Raw genomic sequence first — 11,022 nt, 5'->3', positions numbered from 1 at the left:
TCCCCCTCCCGGTGCCTCTTCCTGCCCCGTCAGGCGAGATTTACCGCCTGAGCAAGAGAAGAGAAATGAAAGCGACGGTGCCCACAGCCCACCGGCCCCGCCGGGAGGAGAGGGCGGCACTACCCAGCACCCTTCTTCTCCCGCGTGGCTTCCCCTGGGTGAGCAGGACACCCCTCCAGTGCCTCCCAGCATGAAGCAGTAGCATCTCCCCATCACTCTCCAGCCTTCCAGGTTTGAGGGTCCATGACCTCTGCCTGTCCCACAGCTTCCCGAGGTGTTTCATGGGGACATATTTCTGCCTGAAGATGGCCGGTGAGTGAGGCAAGGGCAAGTCTACTCTTCCCAGCACTGGGCAGTCAGCCCAGCCCCATCACCTTGCGCTGGGAATCTGCAAGGGGAGCTAATGGAGATGGGTGCTGGTGCCCACTGCAGGCTGCTCTCTGGAGGATGGATGCTGGTGCCCATGGCAGGATGCTGACGGAAGGGCTTTTCTAGAGCAGAAATGCCCCAACCATCCTGCCAAAGGGACAAAGGTGCTGTCCCAAAGCAAGGACGAGAGGCAGAAGCCAGGTGACCTCCTTGGAGCAACAGGACTGAGCACATCAACCACTCCACTCATACAGGAAGGCTCTGGACCAGGAAGCTGTTGTGCGCCCCATGACATGCTGCAGAGCTTCCCTGGACTCCGTGTTTCCCACTGGTGGCTCAGCTTGGCCCCATTAGAGACTCAGGAAAGGTGCTGAGGGAGAGGCAGAGCTGCTCTCAGCCAGCAGCCTGGGTCCCTGTGACCAGCATCCACTGGGACAGACAGTGCCAGATGCCTTCTCCCCAAAATTGGTCCTTTCTGACAAACTTCCAAGTTCCAGACCGCAATCTGCCAACCAGGGGCTCACAGAGCTTTCCCAGAGGTAGAATGACTCGGGAGAAGGTGGTCTCTGGAAGCAATGGGTGATGTTGCTCTCCTGCCACATGCACCTGGGGCCACAGCGCTTCCGAAACCACCTTCCGTGTGAAAGCGAAGGCAGGAAGTGTCTCCCTGCAGAGAAGGCATCTTCACAGAGCCCAGCCACAGCACAAAGCTCTTTTCAGCGAGGTGACTGGGGAGAACACGGCTCAGGGCAAGGACCAGCCTCTGCCAAGGCACCTCCTTGAGCCTCCTGAGCTGCATCAGCGAATGGATGAGCACCAGGAAGAGGAAGGGCAGAGGGTGTTCACCACCCAGTGGAGTCAGCGGCCACAAGCAACAGTCCTGGCTGGATCCATGTTTTTTCCAGGATGAGATGAGGCCAGGCTATTGGTATCTGAACTTCTCAAAAGGGCACAATTTTCCAGCTTTGTCATGCAAGGATATTCAGGACAGAGGGAGCAGCTGTCCCATTGCACCCATCAGAATGGCTTCTATGGAAGATTAGAAGCACAGAGGATCTCCAGGCAAGCTGCATCCGAAGCTCATTCCCCAAAATACTGGGTCCCGCTTGCTGGAACATTCCGAGCACCAGTGTAGCACCCCAGGAGAGGGGCAGATACCCACGTGGACAAGTGTTCCCTGCCTCTGTGCAAGCACAGGCACATCAGGATGCCTGGAGCAACAGACCTCCTCTGTGAGCAGCAGAGGACAGCAGCCCAAGCACCAGGGGTGGCAGCCAGGCCAAGCCACTGGCAGAGGCAGTGATGCTCCTTGGATCCATCCCAGCCCTGGCTTTTCACTCACAGCCCAAGGACAGCTTTTCCAGCACTGGTAACAGCTCTTGGGTTGAGCAGAAGTGTTCTGCCCATATTCAGGCTGTGGATGCTGCCCTAGATGCGTGTCCTCGGGAGCAGGCTGGGATATTGCTCTGCTTCTCTCCACAGCAGCTCCTCCCAGGGCAAACCGGAAGCTTGCAAGAGGCAGACAAGCAGAGATCCCTGCCCAAGGCAGGAGCCCGAGCTCAAATCAAATAAAACCCAGTCTGCATAACAGGACCATCGACTGAGCAAGCACTGAGAAACCAGGTCAACTGAGCAGATTGCAAGGTAACACGCCAGGCTGGGGAAAAAAAGAGAATAGCCACAGGGTGACAGCTCCCATCCTCACTAAACCTTTGCTGGGGTCTGTGAAGAAAGTTCTGGAATGAGATCACAATAAAGTTGCTCAGAAATCATTCCTCAGATGAGCACTACAGAGGCCACTCGGGCCCAACCACACCTGTGGTCTGTGGACAAATACACTTCTCAGACTCTCTTCCTTTCAGCCCCCCCATTAAGCTGTTCCCACACAGTCACCTCCTCCAGCTCTTCTGAATTCCAGGAGAGCTGCAGCACCTGCTTTGGTGTCACCCAGGCCTGGGTACAACAGCATGAGCTGCTGCATGTGGAACACTCAGACCAAGGGAGGTCTCTGCTGGAGCATGTGTGGCACCTCCTTGGGCCACCACCTAAAGCAAAGCCACTGCACAATCCTTCATACCCCACTCGTCAGCACTGGGTTGAGCCACGGGCTTTAAAAAAGATGGTGATGGCTCTCCTTGCAGATCCCAAGGACACCTTTGGTTTTCCCACTCACAACAAAGCCTCCCTCCAGGCTTATGCAAAACCACCTGAGCACTGCCTCAGACTGAAACATCTTTGGCTTCCGAGTACACAAGCTCCTTGTCCAGCTGGGAAAGCACTTGAGGATTTACCCATTTCTCAGACCTGACTTCTCACTGAAGCATCCCTTACACAACCCCTCCCACCTGCTCCAACAAGCCTCCATCCTGCTGAGCACTCCAGGCTTCCACCTCCAGACAGGCTTTCCTTAGGAAGTCATAGAAGGACCATCTCTCAGGACCAGGGATAACTAGTCACCAAACACCTAGTGGAAACCAGAACTAGCAACTCTTGTGCTTGGTTACAAACTCCTAAGTAGTGTCATCTGCAGTGACTCCCATACCGGCAGGAGGAGGTTCTATCCTGAACCTGCAGTGACTGCCCACAGCTGGCTCCGTAAGCTGCCGTCACAGCAACTAAAAAAAACACACCACAGAAACTCCACCCAAGTACCAGTCCCATTTTTCAGAATGAAATGGAAACGATATTCCTGTTAACATGCATTCCATGTTACTCCAAGCTCAAGCTGTGAACGCCAACATTTACATTTTACATCCTCTCTCCTCTACACACAGGGCGGCACACCCTGATTTAAGGTCATGGACAGGTACCTTGCATTCAGCACGGAGCAGAGGGAACACCTGCAGCGAGAAAGGAGCTGGTCCCTGTTGACAGCATCCTTCTGGGAAGAGCAGCTTTTCCATCTGGAGATGGCTGCCAGGTCGCACCGTTGATATACACAAAGAAAGCAGCCAGTGAGCACACATGTTAATCCGTTATTATTTATTAGCTGTACAGCAGTATATTCTCCTTCCCAGCTTTCAAACCCCATTACATATTTTATAACAGTATTTTTTTCCCATGTTGCCTTCCTAAAATAATGAAAAATATCACACAGTACAGCTAAGTACAAAAATGCATCAACCTAGAGTCTGATAGCTAAACTGATAGCTCTCTTAAAAGCGATACATAGAAGAAAAATTTGTTTGAAATCAGCAAGACTGAGGCTCTATAAAAAGCTTACATATTTTAACATGTGACATTTTCATATACAGGCATCATTTGTATTTCACATTATTCCTTTTTTTGTCTTTATCAGAGATTCAAAAATTGTAGAATTACTGACCTATTAATAAAATTTCCTGGCCCAGGTTGAGGGCTGCAGTGACCCACTTATAAATCACCACTTTTGTCTTAACAAAAGATTCATAAACACAAAATACAACTACAAGATAGAGCAAAGAAAATGTATTCGTGAAATTATAACTCAAAAAGGTTAATTCTATGTGTCAAATTGGCTGGTCACATCCAGAGGGCAGTGGTCAACGGCTCAGAGTCCCGATGGACAGCAGTGACTGGTGTCCCTCAGGGGTCCACACTGGGACCAGTGTTATTTAGTATCACCGTTAATGGCATAGATGAAGGGATCAAGTGGACCCTCAGCAAGTTTGGTAAGAGCAAGCTTAGGGTGCCGTGACACCCCTGAAGGACAGGGCCATCCAGAGGGATCTGGACAAGCTCAAGAAGTGGCCCATGGGAATCTCATGAGGCTTAACAAGACCCAGTGCAAGGTGGTGCACCTGGGTTGGGGCAACTCTTGGGATCAGTCCAGGGTGGGAATGAACAGATCAAGAGCAGCCCTGGGGAGAAGGAGTGGGGGGAGCTGGTGGGTGAGACTGGACATGCCCTGGTCCTGGGTGCTGGGCTGCATCCAAAGCCCCATGGGCAGCAAGAAGGGGGGAATTCTGCCCCTCTGCTCCACTCAGGCGAGACCCCACCTGCAGTGCTGCATCCAGCTCTGGGATTCCTAGGCCAAGGAGGACATCGACCTGTCGGAGCAAGTCCGGAGGAGGCCACAAACATGATTCGAGGGATGGAGCACCATTCCTATGAGGAAAGACTGAGAGAGCTGGAGTTATTCAGCCTGGAGAAGAGAAGGTTTTGGGATTATCTAATTGTGGCCTTCCAGAACCTGCAGGGAGCCTACAAGAGTGCTGGAGAAGGACTTTTGGCAAGGGAATGGAGAGACACAAGAACAGGGAATGGCTTTAAACTGACAGAGGGCAGGGTTAGATGGGCTATTAGGAAGAAATTCTTCCTTGTGAGGATGGTGAGGCCCTGGCACAGGTTGTCCAGAGAAACTGCCCCTGAATCCCTGGAAGTATTCAAGGCCAGGTTGGACAGAGCTTGGAGGAAGCTGGTCTAGTGAAAGGTGTCCCTGCCCATGGCAGGGGGGTAGAACTAGATGGTCTGTAAGTACCTTCTAACCCAAGCCAGTCTAAGAGTCTATAAAATACCATTTTTTTGTGCTTCAAAACCAGATTTCACATGTGGGTTTCTCTTGTTCTGCAAGCAATAGTCTGGGTACATCTTTTCTCTACCTTATCAACAGCTTTTCCAACATTTACACTCTATCAATTCTCTTGTCACTTAGTTTGAAAGGAATTAGAATACTGGGGTTTATTTAAACTGCATTTTTGCATACCTCTTAATTAATGGAAAAAGATTAAAATGTAAAAAAAAAAGTTATTTACAAGCTTGACCATTACAGAAATGCTTTGCAGAAAGCAAAGCATATTAAGGACAGAAACCAGTTGGAGCATGCCAAAACTACCGTGTGCAGCCAACTTGGAGAACCGGAGCTACGCAGTGGGAAAAAGCGGAGGAAAAAAAAAAGAAAAAAAAAGAAAAACCAACCAAAAAAACATTTCAAAAGTCTAGAACTTTCCCAAGTCTGCATTTACAATTAAAAACACTACGGAGAGAAGAGGCTCAAGGACTCTGGGAACTGGAAGGGCAAGTCCGGAGTGGTTTTCCACATACTCTAGTCAAGGCTTCCACTTTTGTATATTAAAACTTGGTGCATGTAAACACGGCCCTTGGACCAGCTTTACAATGCAGTTCAGAGCAAAACTAAATCAAGCATCTCAGAGGAAACCCTCAAGGACTCCAAAATATTTCCTAATGTTCCATGATCCTGTAATGCTAACATAAAACAGCAAGTTCTAGTTAAATCACATTCTAACATCGTTTTATTTCCCAGTATGTTTGGTAAAATGGTCTAAAATGATGCATTTCCCAAAGCCAAGAAAAAAGATTAAAGGAAAAAAAATAGATTTGAGCCGCTTAAACACAGCCCAGGCCAGTTCAGTCAGCCAGCATGGTCTTCCTCCATCACCGGTCCATCATGCTGAGAATCATCTCAGGGGTGAGGTCTCCATTGGGAGCTTCCACTACAGCAGGCTGAGCTTCCTCCTCTTCCTCTACTGTTTCTGCATCAGGTTCTTTCTTCACTTCAACTATGATATTTTCAATTTCACCAGTGTTCTGGTCTTCAACCTGAATGATTGCTGCAGCTAGAAGGGCAAAAACAAAGGAGGAGAGGGGGAGAAACAGATTATTTTACTTTTTCCAGAGCCAATCTGCATGCCTTAAGCAGCTTTTTGGTAGATCCTTAAGACTCTTCCATGGCAAGGGAAGGTGAGGCCCCCAACAAGCATTGCCACATCAGTGGGTGGGGAGCAATTCAACCCATCTCACTCACCCAAGCATCAAGCATCTATTTTCTTGCCCCTGTATGAAGATGGGTTCCCAGTACAACAGTTCCAGTGTGAGTTTTCATACTAAAACATTTTTCAAACAATGTGTTTTGTAGAATAATGAACAAAACCAAACCCCGTATCAATATATGGGCCTAAGGTAAAATTTTAACTTCAGGGAAGTTTAGTGATGCTAGTGACAAATTCAGCATTAAATGTTTCCATACAAAAATTCCAGAGAGAATACAGGCCATGCTTTGTAGCACTGAGCAAACAGCCAAGCCGCTACCTCCTTGAAGGAACTAATTTCCCTTCCTACTTTGAGCCTAAAATTAATTTACTTTGACTTTGCACAGTCACAATGTCTGTTCTTAAGGACATCCCTGTAGAGCTGAAACAACACCTGCACCAGCCCTTGCTCAGAACTAAAGGCCTGAAGCAAGTTCGTTTGTGGCAATACCTGCAAAAGCTACCTGGGTAAGAACACCACGATGTTTTTACTGACAGCTGCTTTCCCAAAGACTGTATGTCAGCAGAGACACCATAACTGGTACAAAAAGAAGTGAGCAGTTTGCACAACTATGAAATAAAACAATTCTAAACAAAAAATAACATCTTTTCTTTTTAGCATGGCCTGAAGTGGCCACGTTCCCCCATGACCAGGAAACCCTTGCAACAAATTTCAAGGTGAGTTCTTAGCAATGTAGAGACAAGTACAGCTACCCACTTTTACAATAATCTCTTTTGAAGGGATCACATCTACAAGAACAGCCAAATCCAAGGAAAAAGGTGCTCAAGCAAGCAGGGTAAGGTAAGCTTCAATTCGTGACTTACGCTGGGATTGTTTTGGTTGGGTGGCAGCTTTGCCTGGTGGTCTTCCTCTTCTTTTCTTACTGGGAGGTGGTGCAGGAGCCTCTTGCTCAACTTCTGGTTCAGCCTCAATTTCTACTGCTGTCTCCTCCTCATCTTCATTATCATCCAAATCTGGTTCAGCATTTTCCTCTGTAAGAAAGGATGTCAGATAAATCTTCAGTTTAAGCAAGAATAAAAACACATTCATCTACAGAGAAGCACCATCAAATCCCATCGAAAAGGAGTCAACTCTGCTGAGAAAAAAGGCAAACAAGGCCTTTGTTCAGAAGCTGTTGCCACAGATAGTTAATCTGTTACCCTCACTTAGAGGGAACAAGCTGCCCTTCAGAAAGCAAAAGGGAATTTAATTATGTTAGATTATGTGATAAAAGCTACTCTGCACATCCACAAAGGAGCTCAGAGACAACAGCAATAGGGAGACCAAATAACACATCTGGGCTACTCCCAAGCCCATCAGAGGGTCCCAACAGCCCATCCAAGCCCCACCTGCACAACACAGAGGAGCACAGCATTGCACAATGGAAGGCGGGAACCCAAATTCACAGCTTCTGAAGAAAAAACGTTGTGTCCAAGCCACACCCAGGAGAGCCTCCAGGTGTGAAACCCACCCCAATGAGTCACAGAAGCAGCTCTTGAGATCACCTTTGATATTATGGGGTGCTGGGGAATTCCCGGCTGGGGATGGGACACAATGAGATGCAGAGGAAGGCTGTTTTGGATCACACAGGACAACTTAGGGGATGTTTAGGAGAGGGGATGAGGCCATTTCAAAAAGTGTGGGGAAAACAGAGGGGCAAGAGGATAGAAGAGGTACATCCCATGTAAATTGCAGTAGCAGCCACTCCAGGATCTCTGTGAAACACAAGAACCCCAACAGGTATCCAAGAGCCATCTTGTACTCCTCAAGCTCTATACTTTATTCTTCAGAACACTCCATCAAGTTAATAGGTGAGGACCACCGACACATTCAGAGTGCTCTGGGCGAAACCAGAGCAGACAAAAAGCAGTGAGAGCTGTCAAATAGGATAATATTGTTTGGACAGCAAAATGATTGCTCTTAAATTTGTAAGGCTGTTCACTAGAGGAGTGGCTTCACTCATGACTTATGTGGGCCACAAGGGAAAAACCCCAAGCTCACACACTAAGGCATGTATATATTGCATGATTTTACAGTCACTCAAGGAATTTATTTACTGGATTTCTCAGGTCCCACCTTTTTAGAGGTTCTTTACATTCTCCCCTCAACTCAGTCAGTATCAATTAACACTCTGTCTAATGTTGGACAGCCAGGAGACAAAAAGTTATCTTTCACTATTTGGTCTTTCCCCCCATTAATACAAGTGGGTCGATTTCATCCCAGCTTTGCTCGTAATTTTTAGGTATTTAGTAGCTGCCAAACCTCACGAAACTGCAGATCTCCAAACAGACACAACAGTGAATAAAGCAATTCCTCAAGCTGGTGATTAGGACATCTTTCTTACACCTACTCAGCTCACACTGGTCGATTCTTCATATCTATCAGATAACTCCTGAGGTCAACCCAGACTTGCCACTTCCACTGAGGCTGAAGGGATTCCTTCAGCCACAGACCCCGGGCATCATTCACTGCATAGCATCAGCTCATTAACAAGCCTGACTTTTTACCAGCTTCCTCCAAAAACACCTGTTTTAAAGCCAGACCAACTAAATAAAATTTGAGTTTTTGAAACAGGCTAAACTCCCAGAAAGATTACTAAGAATGCAATACTCCAGAATGCCACATTTTGAATTACCTTCAATCAGTTATTTTACCCTGCCTCCCTTACCTTTTTTGTTTTAAATGCAGAATTAGTTAACATGTGCTTACCTCACCTAACACATTTTTCCAAATATCTATTCAAACATGAGTTTAAGCACCAACTTCTAGTTTTTGAATCAAGGTTCACAAATCATTTGATCACTCATCCTAAGACTTGTTTGCCATGTGAGAATTTCAGATACGCAGTCCTCTAGCCAGAAATATTCCTGTTCTCCCAACCTACACCCCTTGATTAATTACATAAAGTGCTCCAGATAAAAGACTAATCAGAAACACTCCTTTTGCAAAATCATCTTTGAACTGGTTGGTCTTGAGACTCTACTTGGCTTTTCCTGTTGATGATGTGATGAAGTTTTTCCTCTACCAGAAGACAGGACTAGGACTGAGTTTTTCCTTCACAAATAAGTATTAATCTCCACCATTCCCCTGGATGTTGCCAGCCTTCCTCCACAGAAGTAGCCAAGCTATTCAGTGGTGGAGTTGTCTGGACATGCCACCCAGTAATGGTGAAGTAGGATCAAGTAACATTTCATAGCAATGCACCACAGAACCATGCAGTCTCTTTTAGGACTCTGAAAAAAATTACCAGTTTCCCACACAGGCAGGACAGGAATGGCACAGCTGACACAAGGGGTGTCAGACAGTGTTTTTTAAACTACTGTCTTGGAACAGGCCTGGACAGCAGGATCTATATTATCCCTCACAGGCAGTACATCCCTCTGTACTTGGCCGTGTACCATCATATTCTCTGTTTGCCAACCAGACAAGACTCTTTCAAGTGCCAGAAGAAACCTGCAGAACTGGCAAACCAGCAGCTAACACACACAGTGAATCACAGACCTGTAATTCTCAGAAGGTACTGAGCTGTTCTTACCACTATCAGAAGAATCTTCTTTCTTAGAACGCATCTTTCTCTTTCGGCCACGTTTGCCCTTCTTTGTCTCTCCTCCGTTCTCTCCTTCCCCACCATCTAGGCCAGAGCAGTTATCAGCATGTCTGGCCATTGTGTTCTACTCAGTGAAAGATTAAAAACACAAGAAAAGTTAAAACATGTACTGAATTCAAGACCAGACATTCTGCCTCTCTATTTTCAAACACATTTCTGGTAACTGTGTCTTTTGCTTTTTTTTAAAAGAGATTCTTTAGGGGAAACGGGTACATTCATTAACTTTATTCATAAAGTTGCATTTTCACATTGCTCATGATGTCAACACTAATGTGTGTTGCTACCAATTCTGCATTCTCTCCCCTCTCTTTCCCTCTCAGAGAGAAGGGCTCTATTTAGAGAGTTATATTTCACCCTGTATCTCACCCATCTTTCCTTTTGGGTAAACATTTCCCTCCCCTTGGGTAAAAAAGCTTCACTCCACCCCAACCCTCCCCAATTCAAAACATATTCCCTTACCCTGCGAGTGAATGTTTTGCCACACTTGGAGCAGACAAAGGCAGCAGGGACAAAGTTGGGATCGTGGTATCTCTTGAAGTGCATGTCGAGGAGCTGCTTCTGGCGGAAGGTTTTATCACAATGGCTACAGGCATAAGGCTTTTCTCCAGTATGGGTCCGTTTGTGCATGACCATGTGCCGCTCCTGGCACGGGCAAGAAAAATGGAAACTCACATAAATGGATACAGAAAAGTGAATTTTCAGCTAAAATGAGGCCAACATTTTATGCTTAATATCAGGAAAAGAATGATTCCACAGCAATGCAAGAACACCTTGATTGATAGCATATTCAGTTCTAGCTACTTCCATTCTACATAGACTCTTATCCCTTGGTAAACAGGTCCATTAAGGTTGTTAATTAGAAGGTTCTTCTCTACAGGACAGCATCACACCAAGAAAAGGCCACTTGTACTCTCCTTTACGCCCTTCAAAAGATTTAGACAGCTAACTCAATCTTGACAGCTGGTCAAACCTAACAGCTAAGATTTCTACCCGGTATTTTCAGCTCCTGTCCCAACACTCCTGAGGGGTGCCAGTGCCCCCAGCTTACCTGTCTGCAGGCATAATCACACTGGTCACACTTGAAGCGCTTCTCATTCTTGTGGGACTTTTGATGCTGGATGAGGGCGTACCTCTCATGGAACACAGCATCACAGTAGCGACACTTCTTGCCCTGCTCGATGTAGGAATGCTGCTTCCGCAAGTGGACACCTACAGGAAAAGGAATCAGAAGCTTTTATCACCATGGCTTTCCAAGCATGAAAGACGAGCCCATGGCCCTTCAGTGATGCTCCCTCCCA

General features: G+C 46.8%; 1 protein-coding gene across 5 annotated transcripts in view; it reads right to left on the bottom strand.

Moving 5' to 3' along the window:
• Positions 1-3,334: 3,334 nt before the first annotated feature.
• CTCF (CCCTC-binding factor) overlaps positions 3,335-11,022 on the bottom strand; it is a 35,401-nt gene continuing 27,713 nt past the window's right edge. For all 5 annotated transcript variants that reach the window (XM_039558295.1, XM_039558293.1, XM_039558294.1 and 2 more), the window contains 5 exons: positions 10,773-10,933; positions 10,184-10,366; positions 9,653-9,788; positions 6,942-7,109; positions 3,335-5,924 (listed from right to left, as the gene is read on the bottom strand). In XM_039558295.1, the coding sequence (XP_039414229.1) occupies positions 5,743-5,924; positions 6,942-7,109; positions 9,653-9,788; positions 10,184-10,366; positions 10,773-10,933 (830 nt within the window). In that variant the 3' untranslated portion in view covers positions 3,335-5,742. The remainder of the gene's footprint in view (positions 5,925-6,941; positions 7,110-9,652; positions 9,789-10,183; positions 10,367-10,772; positions 10,934-11,022) is intronic.

This window comes from Corvus cornix, chromosome 11 (genome assembly GCF_000738735.6).
Source record: "Corvus cornix cornix isolate S_Up_H32 chromosome 11, ASM73873v5, whole genome shotgun sequence".
Classification (NCBI taxonomy): domain Eukaryota; kingdom Metazoa; phylum Chordata; class Aves; order Passeriformes; family Corvidae; genus Corvus; species Corvus cornix.
The sequence above is the reverse complement of the archived record's forward strand: the minus strand, read 5'-3'. Positions and strand labels throughout refer to the sequence as shown.